The sequence below is a fragment of the Cygnus atratus genome, chromosome 1, assembly GCF_013377495.2.
Source record: "Cygnus atratus isolate AKBS03 ecotype Queensland, Australia chromosome 1, CAtr_DNAZoo_HiC_assembly, whole genome shotgun sequence".
NCBI classification, from domain to species: Eukaryota; Metazoa; Chordata; class Aves; order Anseriformes; family Anatidae; genus Cygnus; species Cygnus atratus.
In genome coordinates this window covers 1,249,962-1,272,389 of record NC_066362.1, presented here as the reverse complement: position 1 = coordinate 1,272,389, position 22,428 = coordinate 1,249,962, and the positions used below count along the sequence as shown (strand labels likewise).

The 22,428-nt window shown below is 53.5% G+C and overlaps 1 protein-coding gene across 1 annotated transcript in view; it reads right to left on the bottom strand.

Moving 5' to 3' along the window:
• The window catches only part of AHCYL2 (adenosylhomocysteinase like 2), a 78,275-nt gene that overhangs the window by 18,070 nt on the left and 37,777 nt on the right, over positions 1-22,428 (bottom strand). Inside the window, exons 2-6 of the mRNA XM_035571265.1 lie at positions 9,981-10,089; positions 3,160-3,303; positions 2,383-2,483; positions 1,481-1,583; positions 437-531 (exon numbers count right to left, since the gene is read on the bottom strand). Coding sequence (XP_035427158.1) covers positions 437-531; positions 1,481-1,583; positions 2,383-2,483; positions 3,160-3,303; positions 9,981-10,089 — 552 coding nt within the window. The remainder of the gene's footprint in view (positions 1-436; positions 532-1,480; positions 1,584-2,382; positions 2,484-3,159; positions 3,304-9,980; positions 10,090-22,428) is intronic.

Genomic DNA, 22,428 nt, shown 5'->3' with positions numbered 1-22,428 from the left:
AAAACAAAAACCTAGATAAGAAAAGCCCCTCAACCAACGCTGTGAATTTAAAGAGACGCAGTAAAATGGATGCAATGCCTCTCCAGAACATCCTTACCTGCAGTCAGTTTTTACTGGCTGGATTAAATCAGTTTGGTTTAAACCGTAGCAAACTACCCTGAAACCAAACTAAACTCCCTACAACAAATGTATTCATGCTTATTTAGAAAACAGCTCAATAAAACTTCACTGGGCGGCAACACCCACGCCTGCAGATGCAGCAGCAGGTCTGATTGCACAGACCAGTTAATTGTAAAGCACTTTGGGGCTAATTGCCGCCTTAGCACCAAGCAGTCGGGTCTAAATTCAAGAGGCAACGCAGACCAGCACTGAGCCCTGTTGTGAGCCCTCCTCCCGCCCTCCAGATCAGAGCCACCTCTTTGCAGTCAGCTCTCACCATGTTGGGCTGCCATCCTTCGACATTGACGCAGCGATCGATGCACCACCAGAAGTCGTCTTCGGATTCTCCCTTCCAGGCGAAGACAGGGAACCCTGCCAGAGAGGGAGACGGGTGCTACCTCCTCAGCCTTAGCAGATCTCAAGGAGCCAGGAGCCAGCTTTACCCTTCCCAAAGGCTTAGAAAGTTACTTAGCCTTGTTCTGGCCCATGAGCAATTTTTGTTCGAGCAAGACCTGGTAAGAGGCAAGCTGCTGTTTGGCTTCTGCTGGGTCTCCTGGCTCCCACAGCCCTACCCAGGTGGAACAGGATTTGAGTTGAGGCATCTCCCAGGGGAGCAGCAACGTCAGCTGCTTCTGTTTTGTGAATTCTGTCCCGAGAAAGTCCTCTCTCAGTCCTTTTAGCCAAAGTTGTGACTCAAATGTAAGAATTCCCTGTCTTTATAGAGCTGAAGTCGAGCGTAGTTTCTCTTAGCAAAGTAACTTTTAGACTCACATCTGATATCACGGCTGATAATGTGCACCATCATCGTCATTATCACCTGTCCTACCTACTTCTATACTTCGGAGAAACTGGCTGAAATATTTGGGCCAGTAGAAGGGATTGATCTTGTCTTGCTAAGTTCCCTTCACGCTTAAATAGGGGAAAAAAGCAAATCTCTGTGACTAAAGCCATTTCTTCTCCAGATTGTTTTAGTTTGAGGTTTGATATATCCCTCCTTTGCTCAGATCTACAAGTTTCCCACTCCATCAGACTAATTCAAGCTGGCAGTTTGCACCGGTAACCCTAGAAAACAGAAAACTGCAGCACTCCTGGTGAACCATTACGGGCTGATGTGTGCAGCTTACCAGGAATTGCACTCATCATGCACTCACAGATGGAGAGAAACACGCTGGGGAGATTTCACCCTCCCCTGGTGTTATTCCAAAGGGAAAATAATTCAAAGGAGGAAAAAACTACAAGAGAATGTAAATGAACTAAACCTGATGGGATAGTAAGGAACCTTTTCAAAACCAGAATGAACGAAGCGGGTGAAGCTCCCTACCGCTCTCGGCGAGGGCAGCAGCCACTTCGTTGAGAGTAGAGTAAATGTTGCATGCAGCCCATCGGCACTGGGCACCCAGCGCACCCAGGGTCTCCATCAGGACCTGGAATAAAATTTTAAAAAATCAAACAATGCAAACCATAATGTGGCCTTGCACAAAGCCAACATGTCAACTGTTTCTATTCCAGCAGCACACACACCTGATTTCGCTTGGGAAAATTTCTGGAGGGTACCTGCAGCTGTTTTAAGCAGCATTGCAGTAGCTGGAGAGTTATACAGAAAACGAATTTCGCAATTCTTTGTTCTATGATTAAAAATGAATGAAGTAAATTAGAACTTCAACGTGTATTATCAGGTTTCACTCAGCAAAGTCCCAAATCCAGGCAGGAGAAAGCGCTCCTGTCCCGTTTGGAGGGGAAACCACAGGTTTTGAATTGCAAAACTGTACTAATTACTAGCTGCCATTTTGTCCTGCATACATGATAAAGATAACTTGATTTTCTTAGTGATCATTACTGGCAGCAGTGCCTTATCGATTCACACATTGCACCACCTTTAAGCACAGGCTGTTTATCCAGAAACGGTCACAAAATTGACCATTTTCACTTGGTGTAAGGCACTGCTCTGCTGGCTCAGGGACCACATCTCTGTATTATCCTCCTGGGGTCTGTTTTAGAGGACAAGCAGTGAAGAATTCCTGCCTATAACCCTGCTGGCAGAGGGCTGTCTTTGCCCAGAACTAGGCAGAGGGAGGATCGGGCTGCAGGGCACAAGTAGTCTCTAGTCTCTCAGCTGGAACGGGCAGTCACAGCACGTAGCAGCCCCCTGCTAGAGCATTTAAATAGTCCCACACTGAAACATCAGTGGTGAAAAAAGCCCAGAGCTTATTGAGGGGATCTTACGGCTGTCTGTGCTGTGATGTGCGTGCAGCCCACGATCTTGGCCCCAGCCAGCGGCTTCTCTCCCTGAGCTCTCTTCCTCAAAGCCATCAGCGCAGGCATTTCTGAAAGGCAAAATGACAAGAAGTCCATCAATGCAAAGCACAGATGGACGAGCACGTAAGAAACTGCCAGCAGTACTTCTAGCCCAGATATCCAGGGCCCTTACGAAGCTGTACGGCTGCGACAGCTTCAAAAAAAGCAGAAGACTTGAATGTAGGCACCAAAGAAGTCACGACACAGCTGAAAAGAATCCAACACCCTGTGAGGTTTTTTTTCCAGCTATTTAGGATGAAGTAGAATCATCTTTTCCAAAGTTCAACCTGCAAATGCCAAGCGAGGCCGGAGGAACACCAGCTTCAGACAGAGGAGGACTTGGGACCCGCGGCCCCTCCACCCATCTGAGTGCCGCACTGCCTCCGAGACAGGCTTTTGGAGACAACCACGCTAAACCAAAGTCACCCACTGGATAATTTATATGATGGATTTCATCTTTTCCACTGTTTTTAACAAAATACACTGGACTGTACAGTAGTCCTCCAATAACCAGCTGGTAGGAGTGCCATGGTTGTGCCGTGTAACTCCACAAAGTCCCATAAGAGTTCTCTCTCTCAAACAGGAATGGTGTCAGGACATAACCAAGACACTAAGCCTTGCAAGACAAGGGTTTGGGGGAAGGAAGAGCTGCACAAGACAGCCCAAGAGAGCCAGGAGCCTGCGGAATGCGCCCGCCCCGTTTACCTTGTTCAGCAATTTCGATCTCTCGGCGCCCAAACTCCGCCTGCTTGATGTTTTTCACGCAGAAATCGCTGCTGCCTTTGGAGTTCTTCTGCTGCTTGTCGCGGGGGGAGGTCTCATCGTCGGAGCTGTCTGTGTAGGAGGCAGCTGGAGGAAGACAAAGAGGTCAGAGGCTGAAGAAGATGCTCCCTAAAGCCAAGTGCCTGCAGCAGAGGGGCACAGGGGACCTGCTGCACACATCCATGGATGCGCTTCTCCATGAGCATGTCCCGGCTCCCACCAGCCTCTCCTGGGATCCCCCCCTTCTTCTTACGATGCCCACTTCCCCCCAATCAGCCTTTACTTACAGTGACTTCCTTGGGCTCATTTACCTCTGCTTCAACACCGCACCGGAGGTAATTACTCAAGCACCGCCTGAGTCCTCCACGCGCTCGTCTCTGTGGGCTTTGCCAGCTCCTCTGTGGCCTCTCTTCCCCAAATGTTATCCCTTCCCGGCTCTAAGACAGCCAACATCCATGCCTACGAATGTTTTAAGTACTGCCAAACCACTAAGAGGTGCAATTTCAGGTGCCAGACCCCACTGCATTTTAAACAGCGGCACAGCAAAGGCTGCTCCCTAATTATTAGTAAGTCAAGGTGGTAATCCCAGTCCCTGGAATCAGTTTTTGCAGAAAAAGAAACTGTGAAATTCGGAGGACAATCCTTACTAAGCACACCCAAAACCACACCAAGTGGCCACACGGAGGGCCACGTGGGCTCGTTGAATCTGGTGAAAAGGAGGCAAAGGGGCAGGGGGTCCAACTGCAGCCTTAGCCTGCCTGGAGGAAGCTCCAGGAACGGCAGAAACAGGAGGACAGCATGTCATGGGCTGAGGCTGCGGTGATCTCCAGCCTCCCAGGGCTCCGGGAGCTGGCTGGACACAGCCGTGGCTCGCCCGACCCCGTGCAAGCACACGGGGGGCGAGATGACCGCTGGGGGTCCTTCCAGCCAACTTCTCTGTAATACAGACAGCTCGTTCCAGCCCTGGGATTTTCCCCTTCTTTTCTATTAGCAATAACAAGCACCTGGAGATGTTCCTCATCTTGCCTTTCTGCATCTTTAAAGCCTCCTTCCTTGTTCCTTGAACTTCCAACTGGTTCGTTCGTGGCAGACGCACGGAGATTTACCAAAGAACCTTTCATGGAGCTGAAACCCCACTTCCCACTTATTTCAACTGCTAAGATCACACGTAGAGTCCATTTCCTACTCTAGCCTTGAAGAATTAGCTGCTACTTGTGCTTCAAGCTTATCAGAGCCAGCCGAAGGGACTATTTGTGCCGTGTCGCCCTCGGAATATCCCCCCGTGGAAGAGCAGACCTCTTGCACCTTCTAGGAGTGGCATCAGCAGCCGGAGCAACACGTGAGGACTGGAGATGGACCCGAAGCATCCCTCCTCTTCCATCCCGGAGACAAAGCACCTGGAACGCGGGGCCCTCGGTCCTGCTGAGCTCCCCACCACCACCTCTTCTTCTTCCTCCTCTTCTTCCTCGTGGCAGGGGCTGCACCTTGGGTCCTAACTCAAGAGCCTCGCTCACACACACATCCCCTGTTCCTCATGAGCCTGCCCTGAAGTTTTACTCGAGGTCTTTAACTGCCTTCCAGCTCAGGGGGTGTTGTGGCACCATTCTGCACGCGGCCAAACGAACAGGACCTGGCCCCAGAACGCTCTGCGCGTCCCCAGGGGACTGTCCTCGAGTCTCGTGCAAGAACCTGCAGGGGAGCTCGTGCCACTGGTATACCAAACTCCATCCAAAGAGTTTCTTTTCTTCAGGATCATTTTGTTTAGCTCCTTTTGGAACTGAAACTCATTGGAGCAGATACACAATCCCTGTGTGCCAGACCAGCCTGCCAACGCGTCCAACACACTTTCTGACCACTTTTAAAAAAGAGCTCCCAAATTATCACAAACTGCTAGCAAACCATATCCATTTCCAACTTTCTGTCCCAATTCCATGCCAGAGGAACAGGGTGGCACCAAGGCGAGCGCTTCTTGCATCATGCCACAAGGAGAGCGCTGTGGCTGGGCCCATGGTCCTGCCACCGCCCACCAGCAGCCACGGCTTTACGGAGGCGCCCAGACCTCTGGAGATATCTACATATGATATAAACCACATGAAGGTGTGCACTGCCAGCTTCTGGTGGCTTTGCTGGCATCTGCACGGCAGAAGATCCAAAGCAAGGCTTGAAGCTCGTCTACCAGCCCGGCCATCGGTTCGTCGTGCCGGCAGCACCCGGAAAGCTGGCCGTGTTCGGTCCTGGAGGGCAGGAAAAACTTCAAGGACCGCCAGGCACGAGCTTAGCACTGCCGCTGTCGGCGTGCCAGGCTCCCCGAGTCCTGTCCGGGTCTGATCCGCTTACTGGGAAGAATTACACATTGCTGAAATTTCTCTGCCTACCCGCAGCGGGGAGCGAACGGCGAGCCCGCCCGGGGATGGCCACACGCTCCTCAGGCTGCGTGCGCACCCCACGGCAGCTCCCAAAGAGCTGGAAGCCGGGACTGATAACAAAAAAATGCGTTATGTAATACCCGGCTCTTACATCGAGGGCTCCGGCAGGATTAATTAGTGAAAGGAGGATTACTTCCTTGAAGACAGCTAATCTGCACGTGGGGGGGGGCTTTAAAACCAGAGATCTTCATTCTGGGGCTGAAAGCAAGTTTTGTAAAAGCAAGTTTTGTAAAAGCAGGTTTTGTAAAGAAAAAGCTCGCCTAGATGGGAGCCGGATTCTCAGATGCAGATGGGTCTTTACTGCTAAATACGTGTGATACAGGAGTGTGATACAGCACTGTGGTAATTAGACTAATAATGTTAGTGCAGTGTGAGAGCACACGGATACAGACCAGTAAATATTGCCCTGGCTCTCCTGCCAAATGCACAAGTACAGGAAGGAAAGGATTCCTAGTACCTGAAATGTGGAGACACCCAAGTAACTGGTAGGACGGTCAGTCTCCCAAATTTCATCCCAAATTGCCCAAAAGTTGATTAATGGAAGCTTCATAACTGGGGTTGGCACTCCACAGAGCCAAGCACCTTTTTAATATAAATCGTATTATTTCAAAGAAGACGCCGTGAGCATCTTGGGTGCTGTTATCCAGGGAAAAAACACCGGGGGGAAAAGGAGGCACCTCAGCCTGTGTCCTAACCCAGCAAAGATCGGGTCAGAACCTAAATTCAGTGACGTTCAGCCCTGCTAATGCTTAGTTGAGGATCTGCTGACACCGATAGCTGACATCTCCATCACCGAAGACAAGGAAGGACGAAGGGCAAGCTGCCCCTCCAGCCTGCGCTTCTGTTACAGCCAAACTGAGAGGCAAACCTTGTTTTTCTGCACAGCCTTTCTAAAGTTATGAAACAGCACGAGGGGGAAATCAATCGCCTTTAATTAAAGACATTACCGCTCTAATCTCATTTGGGTGCCCGCGTACTGTGCAGGCGGTGCGTAACGCGCAGTGCTGCGTGCTTCGGCGTTCCAGGCACCGGGCTGCTGTTACCTGGCTGATCCCAAAATCTTCGTCCCAGCAGACGTAAATTATCTGACTTTTGCAGAAAGGGGAAGAAGTTATGGGAACGTACGGGATTTGTCACTGCACCAGTGCCAGCACTGCTGCGACTCCAAAGCCCTGCTCGTGAGCTCCCTGGCTTGCAATAGGTGCCGAGCGGCACGTCCTCAGGCACAATGAGAACAGGCGAGCAGAAAATATGCTCATGTTGTGTTACTTCTGAGCAGCAGCAGTGGAGAGGTCTTCATCCCTTAATGAATTATTTCACGCACGGCCCAGCCAGGGCTCATCGGGCGCGCTGGCTGACAGCACATTGGCACGCGCAGCACTTCCACCCGCTCCCCAATGGCACGGACAACAATTAACTTCCCTGGTGGGAGAGATTGCATGCTCTAAATGAAGTGCTACGGATCACAGGCGACCAGCAGCTCATGGCAGGGGTAACAAGGGCCTTCCACTTCCAACCCGAAGAGTCAGGCCAACACAACTCATCGGCGTTCCCGTGTTTCGCACCCTCCAGCAGCCTCGTGATGCCGTTTTCTTCCCACGTGGCCAACACAGCAGGCACAGCCGCTTCAAACGCTCAGCCCTCCAAACCTCCGGACCTCATCTGCTCTCTCTGCTCTCATCTGCTCTCTCTCCCCACACTCCTTGTTTCCAGTCCCTTCCCATCCCTGGAGCACCTGGCGGGCCGTTTAGATGGTGTTACTGCCCAGCACGCAGAGCAGCACCGCCGACATCCCAGCCGAGAGACTAACGGGATTTTCCTGTCCATCCTGCAGCTGTGTTGGGAACAGAAGTCTTCCATCTCAGCCACCAGCCTAGCAGCTTTCATTAGGAGGAAAATATAATGCTATCACCTACTAACTAATTGCTGGTGGTGATGCTTTAGCTGGGAACGCTCAGTGCAAGGGGTGGAGGAGAATTCCCCCAAGGTGCTCCACGTTCTTTCAGCTGCGGATCGGGTGCAAGCGTGAAACATTAGCCAGGTTAATTAGCCTATTAGTCTTTAAAAATGAGTCACATCGAGTATATCCTGCTGATTAGACATCAAATGGGGTTGTAAAACCCGTACAAACATTATACCGATCGCAGACCCGTGTTAGGGGAGTCTAATCATTAACGCCAGCGCAAAGCAGCGGGGCAGGCGAAATTCCCCGGGGGCTCCTCAGGGTGCGCGAGGCAGCACGTAGAGAACGCTACCCAAGAGCTGGGAAAAGAGGCAAAAAGGAGCGTTCTGGTGTGTCTGGGGTCAGATCAGGGCCTCCAGGAGCTGCATCTCCTGGAGCTGAGCGTGTGGCTCTGCCGGGGCAGAGGAGCAGGCAGGGGGCTTCGAGCCCTTACAGCAAGAGGGAGGGAGGCTCACGCCTGCTCTGGTTCAACCTCGTGCCTTTGGCTCTGCCCTCCTGTGCCCAAAGTCTGCCTGCAGCGGCCAGCCAGGAGGCTCTCTGCCCGGACAGACACGGAGAGAATGAAAATGAGGGATTGTGCTGGAGCCTCCCCATGAACCCTCCTCATTCCCCACAGCACAGAGCCAGAGCTCTGCAAGGGCTGAGAGCTCCTGCCACCACGCCGGCAGGATGGCGATGCACGTCACCAGAAAAGCCTGAAAATTGCAGGGGGACCAGGAGAGCACCACCTCCTTCCGACGGCTTCAATGTGCTTATATCTTCATTCTTTGCAGACCTGTGCTGGAAGCTGGTTGCTTCGGCATCTGCTGCGGTACGAGCCAAGGGCTGGGAGCAGGAGGGGATCGGACACAGTACAGATCCCTGGGGGATGGGGAGTTGGATCCCAATCCCTTCTGTAGTGGTCCTAATCCCTTCTGTAGCAGTCCTGATCCCTTCTGTAGCGGTCCTGATCCCTTCTGTAGCGGTCCCGATCCCTTCTGTAGTGGTCCTACCCCCTTCTGTAGCAGTCCTGATCCCTTCTGTAGCAGTCCCGATCCCTTCTGTAGTGGTCCTGATCCCTTCTGTAATGTTCCTGATCCCTTCTGTAGCAGTCCCGATCCCTTCTGTAGTGGTCCTGATCCCTTCTGTAGCGGTCCTGATCCCTTCTGTAGCGGTCCCGATCCCTTCTGTAGTGGTCCTACCCACTTCTGTAGCAGTCCTGTTCCCTTCTGTAGCAGTCCCGATCCCTTCTGTAGTGGTCCTGATCCCTTCTGTAATGTTCCTGATCCCTTCTGTAGCAGTCCTGATCCCTTCTGTAGTGGTCCTGACCCCTTCTGTAGTGGTCCTAACCCCTTCTGTAGCGGTCCTGATCCCTTCTGTAGTGATCCCGATCCCTTCTGTAGTGGTCCTAACCCCTTCTGCAGCAGTCCCGATCCCTTCTGTAGTGGTCCTAACCCCTTCTGTAGCGGTCCTGATCCCTTCTGTAGTGATCCCGATCCCTTCTGTAGCGGTCCTGATCCCTTCTGTAGTGATCCTGACCCCTTCTGTAGCAGTCCTGATCCCTTCTGTAGCGGTCCTGACCCCTTCTGTAGTGGTCCTGATCCCTTCTGTAGCAGTTTCAGGAGCTGCCCCATTGCAGGCAGCAGGCAGCATTCCCTGTAAAGCACCAAAGATCCCGGTAGGCCTGTCCTGAGAGCATCCCCAGTGAGCTCTCCCCGCTCCCAGACTCGGGGGGTGAAGGTAGCACTGAAGCTTCTCAGCACCCTGAGGCCACGGTGAAGTATTTGCTGGAAAAAAACGAGGCTGGAGCCTGCTTGCAAAGTGCAGGGCAGCCTCACCTTGCCCGCTCAGTCTCCAAGTCAAGCTTTAGCTGGCCTGCCCCCAGCGCTGCCGTCTGTCCTTTAAGGAAAAACACCAATTTCCACCAGATTTGTTTTCAGGGCCTTGTTGTGCTGTCTTTTTTTACACCAGCTCTAAATATTAAATGTTTCATGAATGGGGCACTCAACGAAGTTGGTCTGGTTTTTGGGGGGCTTTAACTCTTGCTGGGTTTTAAGAAGTCTCCATAGGCTGCTCTGGTAGTTAACTTGCTGCAAAATGTGCTCAAAGAAAACAAACAACTCGAGCACCTCTGAAGGAGAAAGCACAACTCTGCTGTGACATGTTGAAAGGAACACGCAGGGGGAACAGAGCCGTGCGTTTCCGCGCAGTGAGACAAATGTTAGTCCAGACAAAGCGAGTTTCCAACTCAATTTTCTTAATTTTTAACTTTGGAAAAAAAAGCAGTGACCCTCTTCCCGTGCTTCCCCTCCAGCAGCACCGACTACAAGGGGGAGCTGGGGGTCCTGGGGCTGCTGCCTGCACCTCCTGTGATATTGGTGGGACGCGGCACCCACCTGAGCTGTAGCTGTCGGTCGACGACTGCGAGATGGAGCGGGACAGCGAGCGGCGGCCGATCTTCGTCGGGCGCTTGTTGAATTCCTGCTTTTGGTCGGCAAACTGGATCTGTGAAAAGAAAGGGCCAGGTAAATCAGAGGGAAAAAGCCAAGGGGCCGAGACAGGAGGATGATGCGGAGCACCCGGAGCCTCGAGCAGCCGCTGGCGCCTTCTCAGCTACAGCCGACCCCTGACTGCGGGTATCTGGGGACAGAGGGCACGCTGCCTCGGCTGTGTTTAACCTCAGCGACACCTGAATCACCTCCTTTAGCCTTTCCACATCCACATCGGAAGGTTTCCATCCCCGTTACGCACAGACCAAGTACCAAAATGCTCACTGGGGCCATCCAGCACCTGCAGAACTGGCACCGACCCTACTCACCACCTCTCTTGTAGTGACCGACACGGGTTTGCTGTGCAAAATACAGGGGAGAAAAACAAAAACACCCCGAGGAATGAATCCCCCAGCTGCACTCCGCAGCAAGAAGCATTTAGGAGTGGATATCTGGAGAATTACACTTCTGTAAGCCAACCATGCTCCCCGCAGGCTGTGCGAAATCGCAGCGGAATTGGAAACGTGACTTCCACCTGCAAAACTCCTTGGCCTTTGCTCGGGGCAAAAAATGAGCCAGTCTGGTGTGACGGGATTAAATATTTACATCTCCAAAATGCTGAAAGCTATTAATCGGGTCCTTTCACCAACCCCCGGGGTATTTCGAGAAGTTGGTTTTGGTTAAAGAATCCATCAGGCCTTAAGGAATGCAATCCCCTTCTGGGAACCCAAAGTCAAGCCCCGAGGTTCAAGCAGTGGCACTCTGCCCATGCAATGGGCTGTTACAGCCCCGGTGACTCGCTTTTTGGGCCAGGAAATGAGGAAAAAGGGTGCTGGGGGTCTCTGATGGCTACGTCAGCCCTGGGAATCCAGGTCCAGCCAAAATCCACGTCCAAACTCATGCCGCAACCAAGGGCAGCACTGAGGATTAGTGCCGCTGATCCCTGCGGGACAGGGCACACACATGCTGGTTTTCATCTTCCTTTTCTATCAAGTTGTTGGCCTGAAATAACTTGTTTTTTCTTTCCTTTAAAACAAATCCCTTGACAGCCAAACCACCTCATCAAAGCATCGAATCATCGGCGTGGAACGGTGCTCCCAGCAAAGTGGGATACGCTTGAAACCTAACGGGGTGAAAAATTCGTATCATAGACCTCGGGAGTTGTGTTAATATTTTCCTTTCCCACATCATCTGTTCAAGGACATTCGATGCAACTGTTTCGAGCAACGCAGTAAGGCCGATAATTGCATTCAGGCCTCCCGAAGCACTTGCATGTGCACGGCCAGCAGGCAAAACCCCAAATCAGCCATGCACCGAGCTGGGCACAACCTCGGGCCTCGCATTACCCCTGCAAGAGTCCAAAGCCTGAAACAAGGCTCTGCTGCTGGCTCCTGGGGGCATCTCCAGGGCCTGCTGCTCGCTGCCCTAGCACCTCACCAATGTCTTTTAACGTTTGTGTGCTGGGATTCGAGCCAGGACAGCCATCGCGCCAGCACTGGGCGGGCACGTGTGAGCACCACCAAGTGCTGGCAGCAATGTGCCCGTAAGACGGTTTCCACATCATGGCTTCTTTTTTGGGCTGCAATTTCAGGCACGCACTCCGTCCAGCCAGAAGGACGGCAGGGAACGATGGACCCCAAACCTTGTTTAAATCTCTTCCGAAGGGCACGGTGCAACCAGCGCCGCGCCGTGCTGCCGCGCGTCCTTCCCGAGCATCGGGGACCGGGACTCGCAGAGCGGCTCGGTTTCGGGTGGGACCTTCCCAGCCTCTAAAGACCTGCCCCCGATGGTAACAGCAGCCACACACAGGTTAACGCTCAGAGGAGAGATTACGGAGCCTTGGAGAGCTGCAGCTCGGGTTCAGGCGGCCGACCCACTCAGCACTCACACAAACACGGCAGCTTTCCACCCACCGCTGATTCAAGCCGAGACACCCGGCGTCCCAAGCCAGGAGGGAGAAACGGCTTCTGCGGGTGCCCCACGTCCAGGTGCGGGACGTCTCGCTTCCACCCGGGCTTCCCTGGCCCCACGTAGCATCCCTGGCAAGCCACGCGCAGCTCCGCACTCCTCCTGCCCCTGGAGCAAGCAGGGCAGCTCCCCGGAGCCGAGGCTCTCCTCCAGCCAGGAAGGTGCACGGCCAGCTCCAGAAAGAGGTGATTTGGGGGAACAGCAAGGGGAGAAAGAAACGAAGCGGGGGTATGGAGAGAGAAAGAAGTGGACTTTTTAACCGAGAGACCGCCTTACGGTACCTAGAGCCTGCCCTCACCTGGGCTTTAATCCCCGGGTCCCCATTGACATTGTACTTCTTCTTGTTCAGCATGGCGCAGCCACCGCCTGCTCCGCTTTCAGCTCCGGGGGGAGGCAGAGGGAGGGAGGGAGGTGGCTTTTGGGCGTCCCTTGGGGAACCCCGAGACCTCTGGGGGCACTGCTTCCCCTTGGGGAACCCCAGGACCTATGGGGCTCTGAGCCCTGCTGCTGCCCTACGCACTGCGAGCACGGCGAGCACTTTTATCGCGGTCTGCCTGGTGCGTGCATAACAATAGCCCGTTTATGTAACCGGGCCATTGCCACTTGCTATAATTAACTTGCTAATTAGGCTCCTTTTAACTCGGGTTCTCCCCCCACCTCTCTTTTCCCCGATGTCAGACGATTACGGTAGCAGAACCTCATTAGAACAAAATTAACTAATGGGTAACTAAACCAACGATGGCAAAGGGGGGTGGAATTACGGCAGCAGCCTGCCCAACGTCGCCCTTGAGGGGTCGAGCAATGGCTTTGCTTCGTGGTTGGAGCCGCTGCCCAAATGTTTTGCCCCTGACAATGCTCCCAAAACGATTTCTATGAAGAACCTCAAGGGCTGCGCCAAAGACGGGGCATCACCCATCGACCTCAGCGCTGGGCCCAACCGTATGCCTGTAACATTTTCTACTCTTTTTGAATGTTAAATGAAACCTTGAAATACTTTAACATCTACAACAGCCCTCGCAGTTTGTGCAACGTGTGGGGTTTTGCACTGCAAGAGTAGTATCCTTGTAAATTCTCTTCACTTCTTAATTTTGCGAGCGCAGAGTTTTTGCAGCGCTGGTGTCTGAAATTTATTCTTATCCATGGATTTTTTTTTTAAAGGAACAAGGGGAGAAAGCAGCAGGGGCTACTAGCCCTGTAACTCACGTGGGCTCTACAGCATTGCTGACAGCCCGCAAATCCACCTGCCACAACCTTGGGAAACAAAGAGCAAGTGACGGAGCTCATTAAAATCCATATGGATACGAAACAAGACATCGAGTTTGTCATCTTCAAGAGTTGCTGCTGCTTGCTTATGCCTGTGACAAAGTACCCGGCCAGTCCTTTTCCAATGGAAAAGCTCATCTACCCATGCCTGCATATGACAGAAGGAATTTACTCGTTTTTCTAGAAACAGATGAGGGTGGAGATTGCAAGGGAATAATTCTGCACCTCCGAGCAGACCAGCGGGGTCCAGTGCACCGGTTGTGCCGGACCTCCTCCGGCCAAAGGAGCAGCCACGGTGTTCCAGCTCTCGACCTGCTGCGCTGGTACCTTCATCCCTGCATTTGCTTCCCCAGGAAACTGGAGATGGGCATGCAGACAGTGGCGCTGGCACCCGAAAGGCATCTGGAAATGAGCTGTGACCCTCAGCTTTCGAGTTTTGGGCACCTTCTGTTCCCCTAACCCACCTCCTCGCCGTGCTCGGGTTTCTTGATCATGTCAATCCAAGGGACTGCCCAAACCTGTGCAGTGCATTGCTTCACGCACCTGAAATGTTATTTCCGTACTGTTTCAAGGTGCTTGGGCAACAACGGGGTAGCTGGTGCTTTATGGCACCAACAGGCAGTCCGAGATGGAGAACACCTCCCGCCCAGGCAGGAGACACACAGTGCGCTCGCTCTTCTCGCTTCGTACCCCTGGCTGCTCCAACGGGTGCTGATTTCCCTTCTTTTGACCCCGTGTCCCTGCAGGGATGAGAAGCTCGTGCTACAATCACCCCCAGATGCTTTTGTGGGCTCCCCTGACTGCTGTGGGTACGCATTTGTTCGGTGTTGATGTTAAATCCCAGAAGGATAATGCGGTTTTTAATACCTGGCTAACAGCAAGAGGTGTGCTGTAGTAAGCATAGGACCTTGGTGAGAGCGCTGAGACGAGAGCGTAACAGACTGCTTGAGATAACGACCTTAACGAGGATGAGCATTTGGCAGCTTAGGCTAATCGTTATTTAAGATGCAGTTGTTCACTTCCACGTTGTCTTGAGAAACCACATAAAACACAAATCAGTCGAGATTGAAAACCTGCTACAGGACTTAATTGCGTGCTCCCTGTGCTCGATAGTGCAGCAGCTTCAAACCAGGTACAAAAGCATCCATCCACACCGGCACCAAACCCAACAGCATCAAGATTCCTGAGTCCTAAAGGAGAAAACCACAGAAAGTTACAGGGGGGGCAGATCCGTGGCGAGGGCTCGGTGCTTGGTTCCAAAGCGGGCTCCGCATTTCCCAAGGTGTGGAGGGCACCAAAACCCCCAGCTGAAGCAATGAACCAAGCACGATGCATAGTTCTTCACTGCCAGCCTTGCACAAAATCCATCTCCTTGTTGTCGGCAGCCGCGTGCCGTGGGGGCACGCCGAAGGAATCGCAGACCGCGATGACCGAGCACGTGCGAGCAGTAAGCGGTGATCCTCCAGGAGGCTGTGAAATGCAGCAGGCTCAGGACAGCTCCACGGGGGGTACAGGGGAACTCTGAGTCCAAATCAAATCCCCATGCAATTGCAGATAAAGGCGCTGAGAATACACCGCGAACACAAACCTTTTATTACGGTGACCTCAGTATTTTTAGAAGAGCCAAGAGGCACGGTTCAAAACCAGCAAGATGCGAGCAGAAACCCCGGGCACTACAACAAACACTGAGACCGAATGCCACGCTTCTGGAGCACCACGGCCCAAAACACCCCGCGCAGACCCTCGGGGGACACTCGAGGCTGCAGACCCGCAGCCTTTGCCTCCCTAGCACTGCCTGCTTTTTGGAGCGATGCCACTACACGTCTAGCAGCTTTGGGAATTCTTTCCATCAGAAAGAGGAAAAAAAAAAAAGCCTGTTTCTGCATTTGCTAGCATCTGTTCCACCCCCCTTAGCCACCAAGGTGAAGCTGAGCAGCACGCACGGCCCCAAGGTATCGGAGGAGCTCCATCAGCAGCAGAACCAAATCAGGCTCACCAATCTTTACCAAATCAGGTAAAAAAAAAAAAAAGCTAAGTAGCCCAAAAGATGCTAGTAGCCATGCTGGTCTTGCGCCCGATGAAATCCGGTGTCCCCAGGAACATGCTGCAAAGCTTCTCCCACTCCTCCTGCCCGCTGGCCCCAAACTGCTCTAATAATTATCTCTCAATATAACACACCCAGGGGACGGGGTGGTGCATGGGGACTGTCCCCTGTCCCTTGGCTGCTCCAATTAGGCAGCTCACGGCGGAGAACGGCCCCGAGCCAGCAGGGGAGGGTGTCTCAGACACCCCAATAATCCCCAGCTTTAACGATTCTCCTGCTGGCTGCACACCACCAGAGCTGTCCAAGCAGCACCCAGCTCCTCCCGGGAAAGGCACACTCCATCCTGGAGCTCAGCGATGAAGATAAGGAGCTCCTTAACTCACCATCCATGCTGGCACCTGGAAAGCAGAGGCGTGGGTGCTGCCGTCCCACTTCTTCTCCATCAGCTTGAGTTCTCCCAGCCGCTCGCGGGGGCTTTGGCAGCCGAACCTTCTCCCAGCAGAGCCCTTCCCTTCCGCCCAGCCCCGCCAGCAAGCCTGAAGCTCACTCGGGGCCTCATTTCTGCTCCAAGATTGCCCAGACCCAGCTCATTTCTGCAGCCGCGATCCCGCGATGAGTTCGAGCTCAGAGCCTGCCTGCGGCCCTGGCCCCACAACACCAGATACTGGGATCGATAGAAAATCAATCCATGCCGGGGAGGCACAGCTCTGTTCAGGCTACAGGTCTGGGACGAGCAGGAGGGATGCACCACGGCACGGCTGCCAGCAGAACACCCTGCTGACACCTCTAACACCGGGTGGCTCCCGGCATCAAACATATATACGGTCACAAACGGGCCGTGCGATCCCCCGGCTGCACGCAGTCAGATAAATATTTCTGAGCGACTCGCGTTCAGCCCAGTCCCAGGAAAAGCAGGGACGGAGCCTCTGGCTCGGCTGCAGCTCCCTCTGCTGAGCGCCTCGGCCCTTGCTCGGCAGAAGGCGCAGAGCTCAAGCTCCCGCTTCAAGGAGCTGGAAGCCCTCTGCTTCATGCAAGTAAGGGTTCAACAGCTGGGAATGAAGGAAGCCTTTCCGACCCGTTTCCTGAGCTTGTTTCGGGATGCTACCAGCACGTTTCCACCAACAGAGCAACCAGGGCGAAGTGAAGCTGGGGCTGGCTGGAGATGGCCGGGACCCTGGTGGAAAGCCCCCTTCCCCGCCTGGAAGGTCTGGCAGCTCATCCAACCACACCAGCACCTCCTGTTTTACCGAAATCCAGTGCAAACATGCTTTATAAACTCCACTTTCCATGCAAAGCTCGTTATTTGGGGCAGCTTTTTGCAGAAACCTCCCTTCACCGACCCCTTCCTTCTGCAAGGAATTTGGTCGCTGGCAGCCTCTCCACGGGTCCGTGCGTCCCACCGGGCTGCTGGCAAACCTGGTTGGGCAGAGCAGCCCCTGGGGTCACCCCTCGAGCAGAATCGGGAACACCTCCAAGTGCTGGGAAGTTTGGAGTTTGCTGCTTCTGGCTGAGGAAGGGTCGCAGAGGGGTCCGGGAGGGAAGGAGGGGTGCAACACCAGCACCAAGTAAGAGGAGAGCCAACACCCGCACGGCCGCGCGCAGCCCAAGCCGGGTGGATGTGCTTTGTCTGAATCACCTCCGTTAACAGAAACTGGGTAAAGTTTGTTAGTTTTTGGCAATATTTGCACGCTGCTGGCAAGCTCACCCTTTCCGACTGAATGAAGCTTCTGTTCAGCGCTGCCTCCAAGCCTCGGGCCACTCAATTCTCCCCTCCAAGCAACACTAAGATTAACTTTAGCCAGAAAAAAGCTCTTTATCCAGGCATGCCCACGAGCAGTAACGCAGCCAGGCTGGGTCACCCCCCTCCTGCAGCAGGACAGACGGACATCCAGCCGTCCCACGCCAGGTGGATGTCTCAGAGGGTCCCAGCAGAGCCGCGCACCAGATGCGCCGGTCGTCATTTGAAAGGCAGAGCTCGTTCTCTGCGCACAGAGTTTGGCTCAGAAAGGACAAACGGCACAAAAGCTTGCCAAAAAATACTCCACCTGCAAAGCAGGCTGCAAAAATATACACGGCCTGGCTGCTGCAGACCCACGGGAGCTGAAGCTGAGCACTCCTGAGCCATGATTTCCCAAAATCCCAGGCAGACAACTCTGCAGCAGCCAAGTCTTAGTCTGCGACACCGTCGGCATAGGCATGGGACCGATCCTGCAAAGCATGGTGACGTGCCGGGTTGTTTCTCAGGAGCATCTTTCAGCCTTCAAAACACTTTAAATAAGGCACACCAACACTTGGCTGTCCCTTTTGACAAAATCAGAAGAATGCAGTTGGTAAAGGAATTTTTGAAGACCTCTGCCCCAGCCCCGGCTGTCCCCAGCCCCATCCAGCCCGGCCTCGGGCCCCCAGGGATGGGGCCCCCCCAGCTCCTTGGGGCAGCCTTCACCAAGCCCCCGAGAGCTTAACGCCAGCCCACGGGCTGCACAAACCCCACGCAGACACGAGGGGGAGCAAGAGCCTGCGGAAAAAAGACAACATTTGGGTCTTCACCGCTGAATAAAGTGATGAATTTTACGATAAAATGTTCGCGCTGAGCAAACATTTGGTGTTCTTCACTCCTGGTGACCAGGAGACGTCTTCCCAAGAGGCAAGGAAACAGCAAATCCTCCCACTTCAACATCAACAAGTCAACGTCAGCACAAACACGTGGTCTTCATGGGAGCTCCATCATCTTCTGCAGAACTTTTCAGTTCTCCCCACTCTCATTTTACCGTGACCGTCACCACGGGGAGGCACCGGGCCTAGCACAGCCACCCCTTCACTGCTCTCCAGTCGTCCTTGCAGCGAGCCAGGGGCGCTCCCAGCCCAAAACCATGACAGGCAGGAAGAATCACAGAATTGTAGGGGTTGGAAGGGACCTCCAGAGATCATCGGGTCCAACCCCCCTGCCAAAGCAGGTTCCCTAGAGCAGGTTGCCCAGGTAGGCGTCCAGACGGGCCTCGAATATCTCCAGAGAAGGAGACCCCACAACCTCCTTGGGCAGCCTGTCCCAGTGCTCCGTCACCCTCACCGGGAAGTTCTTTCGCGTGTTGGTGCGGAACTTCCTGGGCTCCATTTTGTGGCCATTGCCTCTTGTCCTGTCCCCACGACAGAAGATGAAGACACCCAGCTTGGTGACCGCAGGCAGGTCACTGACGGAAGCAGAAAGAGTCCCAGAGAGATGGGATATGGAAAACAGGGGGAAAAGTGAGAAAACCTGGATTTGGGGGGCTGTTTCCTTTAGGCTCTTCTGTGACACCTGTACCTGGACTTGCAGAACCGCCTGGCTGAGGCTGGTGCTCAGCCCCACACCCAGGTGGGTTTGGGGACCCCTCAGGAGGAGACCCCCCAGCCTCTGGTCCTGGTGCAAGGGCTCCGGCCCCCACCCCACCCAAAAGTGCAGCTGGGGGCCAGGGGGAGCCTCCTGGCTCCAGGCTGTGCCTGGGGCCTCTGCTCCTGCCCTGGGCAGCGCCGCACAGAGCCTGGCCCCGTTGTCCTTCCACCCTACGTCTGCTCATGCCATTGCTCGTGTTTGCTCCCCGTCCTGCCCAGCTGCTACAGCTACCTACTGGGAGGCCAGGCCCCAGTTCATTTCTCATTTCTTCCACCTTTGGTGGTGTTTCACCCCTTGCCTTCCAGACAGCCCAGTTCTTGAGTACTTGTAAGCCTGTTGACTACCTGAACCATCAACTTCACTTGGTTAAAGCGTTTGCGGAAACTAAAGGCTGGGGTTTTACAGCAAGAATAACCTTCGAAGACACGTGCAGCTCCTGGTGTCATGGTGGGAATGGAATGGTTGAGTTGGAAGGGACCCAAAAGATCATCAAGTCCAACAGCCCGACCACTTTGGGGCTAACCAAAAGGTAAATCATATTAATGAGGGAATTACCCAAATCCTCTCCAACACTGCCAGCCATGGGGCATCAATCACCTCGCTAGGAAGCCTGTGCCAGTCCCTGACCATCCTCACGGTAAAGACATTTTCCTAATTTACCATATGAATGCTATCGTTATAACAGTGCAGATAACTGTATAAACTTAAACATAACAGCTTAGGTATCACGTTTCTATCTAAAAAAGCTGTTAGCTTGCACGAGGGGTTCAAGCGACACTATTTAACAGCCCAAAAGTTTGTTGTTAAACCTGTTCACGTCGCTCCCTTCCCACAAAGCACGGCCAGTAATGCTTTGAATACAGACCTGATACAATCAGGCTGCTTACAAGATCCTGCTGCTGGATTTTATCCTCAGAGGAAATCTCTTATAAAAATCAGTTTTCCCACGAGGCTTCAAGCACCCCGGGACACGAAGGCTTCTGCTGGAAGCCCCGACCTGGTTCCAGCAGGCTGCGGGTGCAGCAGGAGGCAGCCACAGGAATTCCTGCCATTCTTGACTTACAGGATCACCCCTGATAGAAATAGCTCCCAAAGATCACCTCTCGGGCACTGCGAGTAGCAGAGGAGCTGGCGGAACTGAAACGTCTTCTAAGCACTCCCTGAACAGTGAAATACCGGCGTTGGGCAAACCAGTAGGATCCTCCAGCAGGAAGAGGCGTCCTCTTAACACCCTTGCCTGCACTGGCCTTGTGTTTTCTCCGCATCTTGAAGCTCTCACGGATTTCAAACTTCTCGGCATTTAACACAATCTCGGCACTCTGAGCATCAGAGAGCGGCCATCACCCATCGCCACGCAAAACCACACGTCTGAGGAGAGAAGGCGATCTGGTACACGCAGCGAGCCGTGCCCTGCTCCCAGTGCATCATGCGGAGGCTTCTCGGCTGAACAAAAAGAGAGGGAGAAGGCTGTGTGAACGTGGGATGGATCCTGCCCCCAGGAATTACAAGGAAGGAGTCCACTGGAATTTGAATTAGGAAGGGCTGAACCTGGGGAGCGCGGCTCTTCCATGGGTTCCGCGATGGAGCGCCAGCTTCTGAACTTTAAATTTCTTTAAAATCGAAGCAAAGGTCCAAGAAAGCTTCTGAGATCCAATGTGTGCAGGTGCAGAAGCTGTCCTGTGCTTTCGGGTCCCGTTTTTTGGCCACGTCTCCCATCTGGACAAGATGAACCGAGCTGGGCCAGGTGCAGCCCGCGGATGAGAGAAGGAAAGAGCGATGCTCGGCTTTGAGTGCGCAACAGCCGAGGCAATGGCTGAACATTATGAGTCATAGTTCTACCAGAGGACTCCTGGTGTTGCTTACAGCACAAAACCATGATGGGAGACTCCCAGGAGAGCAGCGGTCTTGAGAGAAGACAAAACCATTACCGTGTTCCCGAGCTGGCAGCAATTCTAGGGCTAGCTGCCGCTGAGCCTCCTGCAGCCGGTGGCTCCACACGAGGCTCCTTGCTTGCCTTCAGCTTCCAGCCATGGCACTGCTCCCAGCCGGCTCTGTCCGTACAAGAAGGACCAAAATGTGACATTTCCCAGGTGAGAAAGGCTGAAAAGCCGAGCAGAGCTCTGGCTCCCGGAAAAGATTAACTTTTATTCCATTTATTCCATTTATTTTTCCTCCAAAGAGGAACAGACGTGTTCGGAGGATTGTCAGCAGGCATGAGACGTGGGGACCGCCCGGTACTGCAAAAAATCTGGAAGTTGCTAAAGGAGAAGTTAAGATGACGTTGTTAGCATGGAAGATACCAGGGAGCAAGAAGCTGCAGAAGCTCGATGGAAGCAAAATTCACAGCTCTGGAGAGAGATGTGTCTGCAGAAAAAATCCTAAAAACGCAGAGCCTGCCTTTGCCGTGGGGCTGCCCAAGAGAGAGTGGCTGGGGCCACTTGGAGCCCCAGAATATCTGGTCGGGTGTTCTGACATCCAGACTGCAGATTCCACATCAACGCTGGCCAAAAGGCTCAGAAAGACACATTTTTGTTCGAAGCACATTTGGGGAAGAGGCGAGAGGAGGGCACGAAAGGCAGCGCCACCTCCCCACGGCCTCGCCGCCATTTGGTGCCAGAGCAGGTCACAGCCAACGCGTGATCAGACAAAAGAGAATTGCCAGGTGGAAAATAAAGTAATAATCCTACTAAATCCACTCACTTGCAAGTCTAAACCAGCGTTCTGCGCGCACCACCCCAGGCAGAGTGACCAGTTCTTCGAGATCATGCCAAAAACTCTGCTCTCATTCAGTAGCTCAGTGCCCATCTCCTTTCCTTCTCCACCTCTCAGCTTTCAGAGTCTGATGGCCTCCTGTCTAATTGGAGCTTGCTAGATTGCCAACCTGCCACAAAAACCTGCCAAAAGAGGGTTTTTTAAAGCCAAACAAAGGCTTGGTGGAGCCATGGCACGGCCGACTGATCCATCCTTTGCAACGAGCCGTGCATTTCTGGAGGTTCACCTGAAGTCCTTCCTTGTGGGACGCCCAAGCCAACGCGACCCGGTGCGAGCGGTCAATAGGAACAGGAAGCCAAGAACCGACAGCACCCCTGGGGGCACGGCGAGGGCCAGATGTGCTCAGAAATGCCTCGTGGAAAGAGGTGCGGGGACAACGCACAGGATCCTCTTGCTACGTAGGGCTTGTTAACACGTCCTCCAGCAGGAGAGTTTGAGAGCTGGTGTCACAGAGGTCCGTCTGCCAGGTGATTGGAACTGGGGATGAGCAGATTGCAGCTCGCCCACGTCTCCTCGCCGCATCTCCTCACTGCTCCCGCTTTTTCACCTCTCTGCAGTCTGCGTTTCAGTCCGGCAGAGCCACGGCGTTGTGTCACTTGGACAAGAATCAGAGATGAGAACTTGGGAGAGAGACAGAGACTTTCTTCAGGCTGCAGGATGTGGCGGGGAAGGGAAGGGTGAAATAGAAAATAAATACAAAAGGACTCCGGGGCCCTCTAACCAAATCGCTGCCTTACCCGGCTGCCCCATCGCTAACAAGAAGAGTGTGAACCAGTGATTACATTCAGAAATGTGAGCTCTACATCTGGGGGGGGAAAAAAGAGCACAGATAACAAGCTCGGGTAGAGCATTGCAAAATCTGAACCTCTGCTGTCCTCCTACGGAAAGACCCCAACCCAATAAGAAAACATGATCCAACACAGGACCCAGAACTTGGG